Source organism: Alnus glutinosa, chromosome 5 (genome assembly GCF_958979055.1).
Source record: "Alnus glutinosa chromosome 5, dhAlnGlut1.1, whole genome shotgun sequence".
In the NCBI taxonomy this organism is placed as follows: Eukaryota; Viridiplantae; Streptophyta; class Magnoliopsida; order Fagales; family Betulaceae; genus Alnus; species Alnus glutinosa.
The window spans coordinates 1-14,768 of record NC_084890.1 but is presented as its reverse complement, the minus strand read 5'-3'; the positions used below and the strand labels follow the sequence as shown (position 1 = coordinate 14,768).

Genomic DNA, 14,768 nt, shown 5'->3' with positions numbered 1-14,768 from the left:
AAATACTATTTTTTACTCTTATTTTATTCTTTTTTTCTCTTTCTTGCTCTTACGTCTTCTCCTTCATCTCCTCCATCCGTTATCAAACTCTGGTTCTCCACCTCCAAACCGTCGATTTGCTTTGCAGCTCACTCGATCTTCAATAAAAAGGATAAAGGAGTAGATATTCTCCACTAAAAAGGATAAATGCATTTTTTTCTCTTCTAAATTGAGATATTAATAATTAGTTCTTTGATTTTAATCACTTTTTAAGATAAGGAAAAAAAAAAAAATCTATACCCAAAGAAAAGTTGATACTTGATAAAATTCACTAGAGAAATGATTTTAACATATCTCTTGTATATTTTTTGTACATTACTTTTTTAAAATTAACCATTGAATATTAGAAAAGTTACCCATTAAATTGGTGTTGTTTTCTCTTGAAAGCCTATATCGGAAAATTGTGACATTTGGATTCAGTTAACAACTTTAGGCCACGTTTGAGCATGCAATTTATTTTTGTATTATATCATATTATTCTTTTATATATATATATATTCAAAATAGCGGCTAGGGTGGCCCGCCACCAATTTTTTTTTTCCTAGTTTTTTTTTTTTTTTTAATATTTATTCTTTGTTCTTTTTATAATTTTTACTTTTACTTTTCCTAATCATATTCAATTCAATTCACATTCTCAAACATCTTTTTCTAATTTTGTTTCCGATATCAACGGCGGGGATATGCCCGTAAATTTCAGAAGTGTTCCAAGATCGTTTGCCCCAAATCTGGCCATTCCGGACCTCCCGAAAAGGTCCGGGGGCGGGAAATGAACTCTAAATGCTAAGTTTCACCGGTCCACACGATCGCTCTGACTGTATCTACATGCCTGTCAAATTTTGTGCCAAATAGAGGAACAGAAAGCCCTGATCTCTAGCAGATTGTCAAGATTGGACCTGATGAGTGTCAAATATTGCATATGTGGACCCCTTAATTTGCATTTACTAAACCTTTAATTTTATTATTTTCTAATGTTTTTTGTTAGTTTTGGTATTTTAGTATTTTGCAGGTCATTGAGAGAAAGCAATAGCTTTATGGTAAAAGAAAGCACACTTTGAGAAGACCTAGATGATGTGGTTATGTTCAATCAAATCAAGGAGAGGACTAAATCGAAATTTCTCTAATTGGAGTCAAAATCGGATTAGAATTCAAATTCTGCACATGTCTAGTATTTTGGCCATAACTTTCAGCTCAAATATCCGATATAAGTAAATCAAGCGGCCTTGGAAAGCTAGCTCAATTTTCTACAAATCCTTGTGAAATAGGATTTTCCAAATTCAGACTTCTACTATGCAAAAATTGCTCCGCAATAAAAGACCGCAAATCTGGACGGATTTGGAGTCCTTTTCCTTCTTGGATTGTGTTTTGAGTTTCCAACTCAAACTAGGAGACTAACCTCCGATTTTACTAGAAATTCTAGGGCTTCTAGGATTTGTTTTCTCCCTATAAATAGACCTTTAAGCTTCAAGAAAAAAGTGTGTGAGGCTAGAGCAAAATTTTGGTGTCTTCTTGCAACAATTTTTCTTGTAAGTTCTTTTAATTTTTAATGTTTTCAATTCAAGTTAGCATGTTATTTTTAGCCATGAGAGGCTAAATCGTCAACTAAGGTTGTAGATGAAGCCTCACTTATGATTAGCAACAATATTCTCATGTGATGTAATATTTTCCAATTTTAATGAGTTTGATTTTCAATTATTTTACTTCAATTCAATTTTGTGAAATGATTCTTGGATATCTTTTGTAATTCAAGGATACATTTGATGATTTAGGATAGTTCCATAGAATTGATTGTGCTTGGTTTTCTTTGTTTAAAAAAATTGGATATCCCTTGTGATTTATTCTACGGATACAATTGATGTTTTGATTTAAATTGGATATCTTGCTGTGATTTACAGATACACTTGATGATTTAATTTAATTTGGATTTCTTTTGTGATTTGGGTAAAGAATAGATACATGGGATGTTTTTGATTAATTATTTGAAGCAAAGTAAAACATACTTAAGATTTTATTGTGAGAACTTTGGAAAATATTATTGATCATGAGAATATGTTGCTATGAGTTTGTGAGTGCGAATTCCGATACCTTAGTGCCTTTTTTTTATTTGATTACATTCACTCTAGTTAATTTTGTTTATGCTTTTGATTTTTATTTACAAAAACAATCTCTTAATTTTTGGAACTAGGTTAGGATTAAATTAATTTGGATTTAAATTTTGTTTGCAAAAACGCAATTCCCTGTGGGATCGACCTCGCACTTGCAATCCATTAACTGCAAACGATTCATGCACTTGCGAGTAATTAAAATTTTCACATCAAGTTTTTAGCGCCGTTACCGGGGATTTGTTTGATTTTTGCAAATAATTTATTTCTAAATTGATTTTATCCTTCTACTAGTTATAATTAGGATTTTTTTTTATTTGCAATTTGTTTTTGTTATTCCTATTTTCAAGTTTTTAATTTTGTTTTATTCCTTGTGCTAATTAAAAAAAAAAAAATTGCTAGTGTAGGCTTACGACACTATCCAAGTATCTAGGCAAGTTCTGGCTAGGAAAGTCTTGGGATTTAAGAGTGTCTGTGTGACCCCCCTCACTTTCCTGGGAACGACCTTAGGTCCTTGGAGAATTCTGTTTCCCTTACTTGCATTTTTTTAGTTAAATTTTAGTTTTTGTATTTTGTTTATGCTTGGACGACGATCTTTAAATCTGGAACTTACCACTTTTGATCCTAAGATTGAAAGAACAGCTCGAGAAAATCTAAGCTTGCTAAAAAATTTCGAGTCTGAGTCGGAAAAGTTTGTTGAGATGGGAGAACCGCTTCGGAATGTGGATCCACTCAGGACCCTCAGGGAATTATTTGCACCCATCACAACCAACACTCCATCCTGCATAATGTTGCCTGCTACTAATGCTACTCATTTTGATTTGAAGCCGAATGTAATTCAAATCCTTCCTACTTTCAATGGTTTAGAGAATGAAGATCCTTATGTGCATGTGAAGGAATTTTTGGAGAGGTGCAATACTTTCGAGTTTCAAAATTTCTCAGATGAGTCATTGCGTCTCAGGCTATTTCCTTTTTCCCTACATGGTAAGGCAAAAGCTTGGTTACATTCCAACCTGCCTGAGTCCATCACCTCCTGGGAAATTCTGCTGACCAAGTTCTACAACAAATTCTTCCCAATCTCAAGGATTAATGAATTTCGTCGAAAGATCAGCACTTTCTGTCAGGAGGAAGACGAGAAATTCTGTGATAGCTGGGAGAGGTTTAAAGAGCTGACTATGAAGTGTCCGCCCCATGGCTTTGAGACTTGGAGGCTCATTCAATTTTTCTACAATGGGTTAACTCAACCGGAGCGTTACATGATTGAGTCCATGAATGGTGGCGGTTTCTTGAATCTTACAGGGGAAGAAGCTTATAAGACTCTAGATGAATTGTCTGATAATTCACAACGATGGGATTTTTCAAGTCGTCGGGGTAAATGTTCCACTACCACCAAGAATGAAGGACTCTATGAGGTGAAGGACAATGAAGATATCAAGGGGAAACTCAAGGATCTCATGCGTACAGTTGAAGCCCTTGCTCTGAACAAGCCAGTAACTACAGCAAATATTTACCAAGCTGAGGTCAATGCCTTCAATGATTATAGGAAACCAACAAGTGGACCTTTAGCTGAGACTTACAATCCAGGATGGCGGAACCATCCCAATTTTTCTTGGAAGCAAAATCAACCCCAAAATCAAGGAAGAACCTCGAATCAAGCTCATACTCAATATTCTTCTAGATTCCCTTCACAGGCTCAGAATCAATTCCAGTCATCTCACCAAGCTCAACCGGCACCACAGTTATCATTGGAAGAAACACTCCAAGCATTCATACAGACAAGTAACCAAAATATACAACAGCATAGCCAAAATATACAAGAGCTTCAGAAGGTCACCATGAACAACAATCAGATTATGCAAGAGCTTAAGAACGTCACCTTGAGCAATAGTCAGACTATACAAGAACTTAAGAATGAGTTCATGGATTCAAAGCAATTCACGCATTAAGCTATTGCTAAGATAGAAGGGCAAATTGGCCAACTAGCCAATCAAATGGGGGAAAGAGAAATAGGGAAATTCCCAAGTCAACTAGTGCCTAACCCAAAAGGGCAATTTGTTATTGGGAGTACATCCGATCCTTCTCATGGGCAAGAGCATGTGCAAGCCATCACAACTTTAAGGTCAGGAAGGCGAGTGGATAATCAAGTGGCCGTGCCGGAAGAAGTCACTGAGGCGACAAAAAAGGAGGAAAGCCAAGACAAGCTTGATAGAGATCTTGGACCAGACACTATCTTTCCAATTGCTAAGGAGATTCCCCTGAAGTTTGTTCCCAAAGCTCCGTTTCTAGAAAGACTGGCGACTCCCAAGAAAGGCTTAAAGTTTGATGACATTTTGGAAGTATTTAAACACGTGTAGATCAACATTCCTTTCCTCGATGCCATTCAGCAAGTGCCTTCGTATGCTAAATTTCTGAAGGATTTGGTAACCATTAAGAGAAGGATAAATGTTCCCAAGAAAGCCTTCCTAACTGAGCAGGTTAGTTCTATTCTTCAGTGTAAGATCCCTGTCAAGTACAAAGACCCTGGCTGTCCTACAATTGCATGCATGATAGGTGACAGCAAAGTTGAAAGAGCTCTGTTAGATTTGGGGGTCAGTGTGAATCTCTTGCCATATTCAGTTTATGTCCAATTGGGATTGGGTGAGCTAAAACCCACTTCAGTGACACTTCAGCTGGCCGACAGATCTGTGAAAGTTCCAAGGGGAATCATTGAAGATGTTCTGATCAAAGTTGATAAGTTCTACTACCCTGTGGACTTCATTGTTTTAGACACAGAACCGGTTATGAATGTGGAGATTCAGATTCCAGTAATACTAGGGCGTCCCTTTTTAGCTACGGCTAATGCCCTAATCAATTGTAGGATTGGAGTCATGAAGTTATCTTTCGGGAACATGACAGTGGAGCTAAATATTTTTGATATTAGTAGGCAACCATTTGACTATGAAGGGGTCAGAAGTGCATGCGCAATAGAAGAGATAGTGGAAGAGACTGTCAACGAGCCAATTGTTGAAGACCAGTTGGGAACGTGCCTTACTACATTTGGAGGCGACATGGACCTGGAAACATTACTTGAGCAAGCTGACACCTTGTTGGACTCAACTCCTGAGACAGAAACTGACATCGGGGAAACCACTGAGACATCATCCCTTGATCTATCTCCATCAGCAGTTGAGCCTGCCAAGCGGGACCTAAAGCCTCTGCCTGACACTCTGAAGTACAAATATCTTGACCCGTTTGAATCTCTACCGGTGATCATAGCCGCTGACCTAAATGAGACTTAAGAACAGAAATTGCTAGATGTGTTGAAAGAACATAAAGAAGCTATCGGTTGGTCCATTGGAGACATAAAAGGAATTAGCCCTGCAGTGGTGATGCACAAGATTCACCTGGAAGAAAATGCTAAACCTTCTCGTGAGCCACAGAGACGGTTGAATCCAGCCATGCAAGAGGTAGTTCGAGCTAAGGTGATCAAACTTTTGGATGCAGGAATCATATACCCAATATCTGACAGCAAATGGGTGAGTCCAATTAATGTGGTGCCCAAGAAGGCTGGAATTACAGTGATCAAGAACAAGGAGAATGAGTTGGTCCCAACTCGTGTTCAGTCGGGATGGCGGGTGTGCATTGACTACAGGAAGCTAAATTCTACCACAAGGAAAGACCACTTTCCTTTGCTTTCATAGATCAGATGGTGGAGAGACTGGCTGGTCATGCTTATTACTGTTTCCTTGATGGCTACTCTTGCTACAATCAAGTTTCGGTGGACCCAGAAGATCAAGAGAAGACCACTTTTACTTGTCCTTTCGGTACATTTGCCTATTGCCATATGCCTTTTGGTTTGTGCAATGCACCTGCTACTTTTCAGCGGTGTATGATCAGTATTTTCTCAGATATGGTTGAATGTCACCTTGAGGTATTTATGGATGACTTCTCTGTTTTTGGATCTTCATTTGAGGAGTGCCTACGCCATCTTACCTTGGTGTTGGTACGATGTAAGGAGAAGAACTTGGTTTTAAATTGGGAAAAATGCCACTTCATGGTAAAACAGGGGATTGTTTTGGGGCATGTTGTTTCCCACAAAGGTATTGAGGTTGACAAAGCCAAGGTAGATCTGATCTCTAACCTTCCGCCCCCGCGAATAGTGAAAGAGATTTGCTCCTTTCTAGGCCATGCTGGGTTCTATAGAAGATTCATCAAGGACTTCAGTAAGATAGCGAGACCTTTGTGCAGCCTCCTTGCCAAAGATGCCCCCTTTGATTTCAATGAAGAGTGCCATGCAGTCTTTGAAAGTCTGAAGAAGACCTTGACTTCCACACCAATCATTTAGCCACCTACTTGGACTGTGCCATTCGAGATAATGCGTAATGCTTCTGATTATGCTGTGGGAGCTGTATTGGGGCAAAAAGTGGAGAAGCTTCCTCATGTCATCTACTATGCCAGCAAGACCCTGAATGGCGCACAGCTTAACTACTCTTACCACTGAAAAGGAGTTGTTAGCTGTCGTTTTTGCTCTGGATAAGTTTAGATCATATCTGCTAGGGTCTAAAGTATTGGTCTACTCGGATCATGCTGCTTTGAAGTATCTGTTGTCCAAGAAAGATGTTAAATCTCGTCTCATTCGGTGGATCCTGTTGCTGCAAGAATTTGACATTGAGATTAGGGATAAGAAGGGTTCCGAGAATGTGGTAGTAGACCATTTGTCCAGGCTGACTGTAGACTTCACTGAAGATGATGTGCCCATTGCTGAGACGTTCCCTGATGAACAACTGATGCACATCTCCCAGATTCATGCACCATGGTTCGCAGATATTGTGAACTATCTTGTCACCGGCCAGATGCCCTCTCATTGGACCAAGCACGACAGATCAAAATTCTTGGCTGAGGTAAAACATTTTTTTTGGGATGATCCTTACCTGTTTAAATATTGCCCAGATCAGATTATAAGGAGATGTATTCCTAAGAGTGACCAACAAAATGTCCTTTCCTTCTGTCATAATCATGCATGTGGAGGCCACTTCAGTTCTAAGAAGACCGCTGCAAAGATTTTTCAAAGTGGATTCTATTGGCCATCCATTTTTTGTGATGCCCATGCTTATTGTTCAGCTTGCGAGCGATGCCAGAAATTGGGGAGTATTGGAAGAAGGAATATGATGCCGTTGAACCCGATCTTGGTTGTGGAGCTTTTTGATGTTTGGGGCATCAACTTCATGGGACCTTTCCTGAACTCTTATGGGTACCTCTACATTCTTATGGCTGTTGACTATGTTTCCAAGTGGGTGGAGGCTATTGCTTGCAAAACCAATGATCATAGAGTTGTGCTGCAATTTCTGAAGGATTATGTGTTTGCACGTTTCGGGATACCACGTGCCATTATCAGTGATGGGGGGAAGCACTTCTGCAATAATTTTTTTGAGCAACTCATGAAGAAGTATGGTATTACTCATAAAGTTGCAACTCCCTACCATCCTCAGACAAGTGGTCAAGTTGAGCTATCTAACAGAGAAATCAAGAGGATACTAGAGAAGACGGTGAGCCCGACAAGAAAGGATTGGTTTCTGCGACTCAATGATGCACTGTGGGCATACCGGACAACATTCAAGACTCCAATTGGCATGTCTCCTTACCGACTTGTGTATGGGAAAGCTTGTCATCTACCCGTAGAATTGGAGCATCGAGCATATTGGGCAATCAAGTAGCTGGATTTTGATCTCACCAAGGCCGGCTCTCAAAGGAAGCTCCAGCTCAATGAATTAGAGGAGCTGCGAAATGATGCTTACGACTCTGCCAAGCTGTACAAAACTCAGATGAAGAAGGCCCATGACCAAAACATTTTACGTAGATCTTTTGAAGTTGGTCAGAAAGTCCTCCTTTACAATTCACGTTTGCATCTATTCCCAAGAAAGCTAAAATCTAGATGGACTGGAGTCCGATCGGAAGAAACCTTGAAGATACAACTGTTATAAAGACTTTTTTTGCACCAAACGAAACAAAATCAGTAAACCCTCTGTGTTTCTAATTTTTTAAAAGTGAGAGATCTAAATTTAATTCTTTTTGGTACATCAAAATTTGATTCACTAATGTACATTGCAGAACGCGAGTGTGAGTGCGATCGGAAGAAACCTTAAAGATACAACTCTTATTAAAAAAGAAAAAATGTTGCACCAAACAAAACAGAATTAGTACACCCTCGATATTTCTATTCTTTTAAGAGCGAGAGATCTAAATTTTAATTTCTTTTTGGTACACCAAAATTTGATTCACTAATGAACAATGTAGAATGCGAGTGTGAGTCTAATCGGAAGAAACCTTGTATTTACAACTGTTATCAGCAATTTCTTTGCGCCAAACGAAACAGAATCAGTAAACCCTTGGTGTTTCTAATATTTTAAGAGTGAGAGATCTGGGTTTTAAATCTTTTTGGTACACCCAAATTCGATTCACCAATGTACGATGCAGAACAAGAGTGTGAGTCCGATCAAAAGAAACCATGAAGATACAACTGTTATCAACAATTTCTTTTTTCCACCAAACAAAACAGAATCTGTAAACCCTCGGTGTTTTCAATCATGTAAGAAAGGAAGATCTGGATTTTAAATATTTTGATATACCAAAATTCGATTCACTAATGTTCGATGCAAAACAATAGTCTGAGTTCGATCGGAAGAAACCTTGAAGATACAACTGTTATCAACAATTTTTTTTTGCGCCAAACGAAACAGAATCAGTAAACCCTTGATGTTTCCAATATTTCAAGAGCGAGAGATCTGAATTTTAAATCTTTTCGGTACACCAAAATTTGATTTACTAATGTATGATACAGAACGTGAGTGTGAGTCCGATCGGAAGAAACCTTGAAGATACAACTGTTATCAACAATTTTTTTGCGCCAAACGAATCAGTAACAGTAAACCCTTGGTGTTTCTAATCTTTTATGATCGAGAGATCTGAATTTTAAATGTTTTCGGTACACCAAAATTCAATTCACTAATCCACGATGCAGAATGCGAGTAGAAACCTCGAAGATACAACTGTTATAAACAATTTTTTTTTTTTACAACTTCAATAATCAATTTTTTTGGGTCAAATGGAACAAAATCGGTACAACCCCGGTGTTTCTAATATTTAAAAAGCGAGAGATATGAGCTTGAAATCTTTTCGGTACACAAAAATTTGAATTACTAACGTCTGATACAGAACGAGAGTGTGAGTCTCAATAGGAAGAAACCTTGAACATACAACTTTTATCATCAATTTTTTTGAGTAAAACGGAACAGAATCAGTACACCCGCCGTGTTTCTAACGTTTTAAGATTGAGAGATATGAGTTTGAAACCTTTGCAGTACACAAAAATTCAAATTACTAACGTCCGGCGTAGAACGAGAGTGTGAGTCCCAACATGAAGAAACCTTGAACGTACGACTTTATGTTTCTAATATTTTAAGAGTAAGAGATATGAGTTTGAAATCTTTCTGGTACACAAAAATTTGAAAACTAACATCTGATGCAAAACGAGAGAGTGAGTCCCATTAGGAAGAAACCTTGAACATACAACTTTTATCATCAATTTTTTTTTTTTTTTTTTTTTGTGTCAAACAGAACAGAATCGGTACAACCCCGGTGTTTTTGATATTTTAAAAGCGAGAGATATGAGTTTTAATTCTTTCCGGTACACAAAAATTTGAATTACTAACGTTTGTGGAGTGAGAGTCCAAATAGGAAGAAACCTTGAACATACAACTTTTACGATCAATTTTTTTGGGTCAAATAGAGCAGAATTGGTACAACCCCGGTGTTTCTAATATTTTAAGAGTTAGAGATATGAGTTTGAAATCTTTCCGGTACACAAAAATTTGAATTACTAATGTCTGATGCAGAACGAGAGTGTGAGTCCCAATAGGAAGAAACCTTGAACGCTCATCTGTTTCGCAAGAAATTTAACAGGCTTGGAGATACAGTGGAGGCGATCATGTGGACACATGGAACTTGCCATTTAGAGTTCGTTTCCCGGCCCTCGACCCCCTATGTTCACTTCATAAGGCCAAATTTGTATGGCAGGTTCGGTACGCCGAATTTAGGGCAAGCGGTCACGAATTGCATTGAAAATTTATGGGCATGTCCCCGCCAACAATATATATACCGCGGAAAAATTTTACCCTAATCCGAGACTGCAAAAACGCAACTGTTTTTTGACAGTTGGGTCCGATACAGACCGTTTGCCCAAAATCAAGCTTTTACGCTTATTCGTTTGGCACGAAATTTGACAGGCATGCAGATACAGTGGAGGCGATCATGTGGACGCTTGGAACTTGCCATTTATAGTTCGTTTCCCGGCCCTCGACCCATTATGTTCACTTCATAAGGCCAAATTTTTACGGCAAACGCCGAATTTGGGACAAACGGTCACGGATCGCTTTGAAAATTTATGGGCATGTCCCCGCCAACAATATATACACTATGGAAAAATTTTACGCTAATCTAAGACAGCAAAAACGCAACTGTTTTTTGATAGTGGGGTTCGATACAGACCGTTTGCCACAAATCAGGCTTTTACGCTCATCTGTTTGCCACGAAATTTGACAGGCTTGGAGATACAGTGGAGGCGATCATGTGGACGCTTGCAACTTGCCATTTAGAGTTTGTTTCCCGGTCCCCGACCCCCTATGTTTACTTCATAAGACCAAATTTTTACGGCAAGTTCGGTACGCCGAATTTGGGGCAAACGGTCACGGATCGCTTTGCGAATTTATGGGCATGTCCCCGCCAACAATATATACATTGTGGAAAAATTATATGCCAATCTGAGACTGCAAAAACGTAACTGTTTTTTGACAGTGGGGTCCGATATGGACCGTTTACCCCAAATCAGGCTTTTACGCACATCTATTTGGAAAGAAATTTGACAGGCTTGCAGATGTAATGGAGGCGATCATGTGGACGCTTGGAATATGCCGTTTAGAATTCATTTCCCGGCCCTCGACGCCCTATGTTCACTTCGTAAGACCAAATTTTTACGGTAAGTCCGGTACGCCGAATTTGGGGCAAACAGCCACGGATCGCTTTGAAAATTTATGGGCATGTCCCCGCCAATAATATATACACTGTGGAAAAATTTTAAGCCAATCCGAGACTGCAAAAACGCAACTGTTTTTTGACAGTGGGGTCCGATACGGACCGTTTGCCCCAAATCAAGCTTTTACGCTCATCCGTTTGGCACGAAACTTGAGGGGCATGCAAATACAGTGGAGGCGATCATGTGGACGCTTGGAACTTGCCATTTAGAGTTCGTTTCCCAGTCCCCGACCCCCTATGTTCAGTTCATAAGGCCAAATTTTTACAACAAGTTCGGTACGCCGAATTTGGGGCAAACGATCACGGATCACTTTGAAAATTTATGGGCATGTCGCCGCCAACAATATATATACAGTGAAAAAATTTTAAGCCAATCCGAGACTGCAAAAACGCAACTGTTTTTTGACAGTTGGGTCCGATACGGACCGTTTGCCCCAAATCAGGCTTTTACGCTCATCCGTTTGGCACGAAATTTGAGGGGCATGCAGATATAGTGGAGGTAATCATGTGGACGCTTGGAAAATGCCGTTTAGAATTCGTTTCCCAGCCCCCGACCCCCTACGTTCACTTCGTAAGGCCAAATTTTTACGGCAAGTCCAGTACGTCGAATTTGGGGCAAACGGTCACGGATCGCTTTGAAAATTTATGTGCATGTCCCCACCAACAATATATACACTGTGGAAAAATTTTACGCCAATCCGAGACTGCAAAACCGCAACTGTTTTTTGACAGTGGGGTCCGATATGAACCGTTTGCCCCAAATCAGGCTTTTACGCTCATCCGTTTGGCATGAAATTTGAGGGGCAAGCAAATACGGTGGAGGCGATCATGTGGTCGCTTGGAACTTGCGATTTAGAGTTCGTTTCCCGGCCCCCGACCCCCTATGTTCAGTTCAAAAGGACAAATTTTTACAGGAAATCTGTTACGCCGAATTTGGGGAAAACGGTCACGGGTCGCTTTGAAAATTTATGGGCATGTCCTCGCCAACAGTATATACACTGTGGAAAAATTTTTACGCCAATTCGAGATTGCAAAAACGCAACTGTGTTTTGACTGTGGGGTCCGATATAGACCGTTTGCCCCAAATCAGGCTTTTACACTCATCTGTTTGGCACGAAATTTAACATGCTTGGAGATACAGTGGAGGCGATCATGTGGACTTTTAGGGTTTAGGGTTTAGGGTTTAGGGTTTAGGGTTTAGGGTTTAGGGGTTTAGGGTTTTAGGGTTTTAGGGTTTAGGGTTTAGGGTTTAGGGTTTAGGGTTTAGGGTTTAGGGTTTAGGGTTTAGGGTTTAGGGTTTAGGGTTTAGGGTTTAGGGTTTAGGGTTTAGGGTTTAGGGTTTAGGGTTTAGGGTTTAGGGTTTAGGGTTTAGGGTTTAGGGTTTAGGGTTTAGGGTTTAGGGTTTAGGGTTTTAGGGTTTTAGGGTTTAGGGTTTTAGGGTTTTAGGGTTTAGGGTTTAGGGTTTTAGGGTTTAGGGTTTAGGGTTAGGGTTTAGGGTTTAGGGTTTAGGGTTTAGGGTTTAGGGTTTAGGGTTTAGGGTTTAGGGTTTAGGGTTTAGGGTTTAGGGTTTAGGGTTTAGGGTTTAGGGTTTAGGGTTTAGGGTTTAGGGTTTAGGGTTTAGGGTTTAGGGTTTAGGGTTTAGGGTTTAGGGTTTAGGGTTTAGGGTTTAGGGTTTAGGGTTTAGGGTTTAGGGTTTAGGGTTTAGGGTTTAGGGTTTAGGGTTTAGGGTTTAGGGTTTAGGGTTTAGGGTTTAGGGTTTAGGGTTTAGGGTTTAGGGTTTAGGGTTTAGGGTTTAGGGTTTAGGGTTTAGGGTTTAGGGTTTAGGGTTTAGGGTTTAGGGTTTAGGGTTTAGGGTTTAGGGTTTAGGGTTTAGGGTTTAGGGTTTAGGGTTTAGGGTTTAGGGTTTAGGGTTTAGGGTTTAGGGTTTAGGGTTTAGGGTTTAGGGTTTAGGGTTTAGGGTTTAGGGTTTAGGGTTTAGGGTTTAGGGTTTAGGGTTTAGGGTTTAGGGTTTAGGGTTTAGGGTTTAGGGTTTAGGGTTTAGGGTTTAGGGTTTAGGGTTTAGGGTTTAGGGTTTAGGGTTTAGGGTTTAGGGTTTAGGGTTTAGGGTTTAGGGTTTAGGGTTTAGGGTTTAGGGTTTAGGGTTTAGGGTTTAGGGTTTAGGGTTTAGGGTTTAGGGTTTAGGGTTTAGGGTTTAGGGTTTAGGGTTTAGGGTTTAGGGTTTAGGGTTTAGGGTTTAGGGTTTAGGGTTTAGGGTTTAGGGTTTAGGGTTTAGGGTTTAGGGTTTAGGGTTTAGGGTTTAGGGTTTAGGGTTTAGGGTTTAGGGTTTAGGGTTTAGGGTTTAGGGTTTAGGGTTTAGGGTTTAGGGTTTAGGGTTTAGGGTTTAGGGTTTAGGGTTTAGGGTTTAGGGTTTAGGGTTTAGGGTTTAGGGTTTAGGGTTTAGGGTTTAGGGTTTAGGGTTTAGGGTTTAGGGTTTAGGGTTTAGGGTTTAGGGTTTAGGGTTTAGGGTTTAGGGTTGAGGGTTTAGGGTTTAGGGTTTAGGGTTTAGGGTTTAGGGTTTAGGGTTTAGGGTTTAGGGTTTAGGGTTTAGGGTTTAGGGTTTAGGGTTTAGGGTTTAGGGTTTAGGGTTTAGGGTTTAGGGTTTAGGGTTTAGGGTTTAGGGTTTAGGGTTTAGGGTTTAGGGTTTAGGGTTTAGGGTTTAGGGTTTAGGGTTTAGGGTTTAGGGTTTAGGGTTTAGGGTTTAGGGTTTAGGGTTTAGGGTTTAGGGTTTAGGGTTTAGGGTTTAGGGTTTAGGGTTTAGGGTTTAGGGTTTAGGGTTTAGGGTTTAGGGTTTAGGGTTTAGGGTTTAGGGTTTAGGGTTTAGGGTTTAGGGTTTAGGGTTTAGGGTTTAGGGTTTAGGGTTTAGGGTTTAGGGTTTAGGGTTTAGGGTTTAGGGTTTAGGGTTTAGGGTTTAGGGTTTAGGGTTTAGGGTTTAGGGTTTAGGGTTTAGGGTTTAGGGTTTAGGGTTTAGGGTTTAGGGTTTAGGGTTTAGGGTTTAGGGTTTAGGGTTTAGGGTTTAGGGTTTAGGGTTTAGGGTTTAGGGTTTAGGGTTTAGGGTTTAGGGTTTAGGGTTTAGGGTTTAGGGTTTAGGGTTTAGGGTTTAGGGTTTAGGGTTTAGGGTTTAGGGTTTAGGGTTTAGGGTTTAGGGTTTAGGGTTTAGGGTTTAGGGTTTAGGGTTTAGGGTTTAGGGTTTAGGGTTTAGGGTTTAGGGTTTAGGGTTTAGGGTTTAGGGTTTAGGGTTTAGGGTTTAGGGTTTAGGGTTTAGGGTTTAGGGTTTAGGGTTTAGGGTTTAGGGTTTAGGGTTTAGGGTTTAGGGTTAGGGTTTAGGGTTTAGGGTTTAGGGTTTAGGGTTTAGGGTTTAGGGTTTAGGGTTTAGGGTTTAGGGTTTAGGGTTTAGGGTTTAGGGTTTAGGGTTTAGGGTTTAGGGTTTAGGGTTTAGGGTTTAGGGTTTAGGGTTTAGGGTTTAGGGTTTAGGGTTTAGGGTTTAGGGTTTAGGGTTTAGGGTTTAGGGTTTAGGGTTTAGGGTTT

At 40.0% G+C, this 14,768-nt stretch overlaps 2 protein-coding genes across 2 annotated transcripts; both read left to right on the top strand.

Annotated features, from left to right (window-relative positions):
* Window positions 1-2,839: 2,839 nt before the first annotated feature.
* Window positions 2,840-4,084, top strand: LOC133868150 (uncharacterized). The gene has a single exon (XM_062304971.1). It carries the CDS (start codon window positions 2,840-2,842, stop codon window positions 4,082-4,084), a length of 1,245 nt encoding a protein of 414 aa, XP_062160955.1.
* Window positions 4,085-4,129: 45 nt separating this feature from the next.
* LOC133868149 (uncharacterized) lies at window positions 4,130-5,416 on the top strand. The gene is made up of 2 exons (XM_062304970.1): window positions 4,130-4,474; window positions 4,553-5,416. The coding sequence occupies exons 1-2, from the start codon at window positions 4,130-4,132 to the stop codon at window positions 5,414-5,416; spliced, it is 1,209 nt and encodes a 402-aa protein (XP_062160954.1).
* The last annotated feature ends 9,352 nt before the right edge of the window (window positions 5,417-14,768 follow it).

Excerpts from the sequence above, each read along its gene's own strand:
- LOC133868150 (XM_062304971.1), top strand. The coding sequence starts at position 2,840 with ATGGGAGAACCGCTTCGGAATGTGGATCCACTCAGGACCCTCAGGGAA.
- LOC133868149 (XM_062304970.1), top strand. The coding sequence starts at position 4,130 with ATGGGGGAAAGAGAAATAGGGAAATTCCCAAGTCAACTAGTGCCTAAC. Across the intron at positions 4,475-4,552 it reads AGTTTGATGACATTTTGGAA|GATTTGGTAACCATTAAGAG; the intron begins GTATTTAAACAC and ends AAATTTCTGAAG.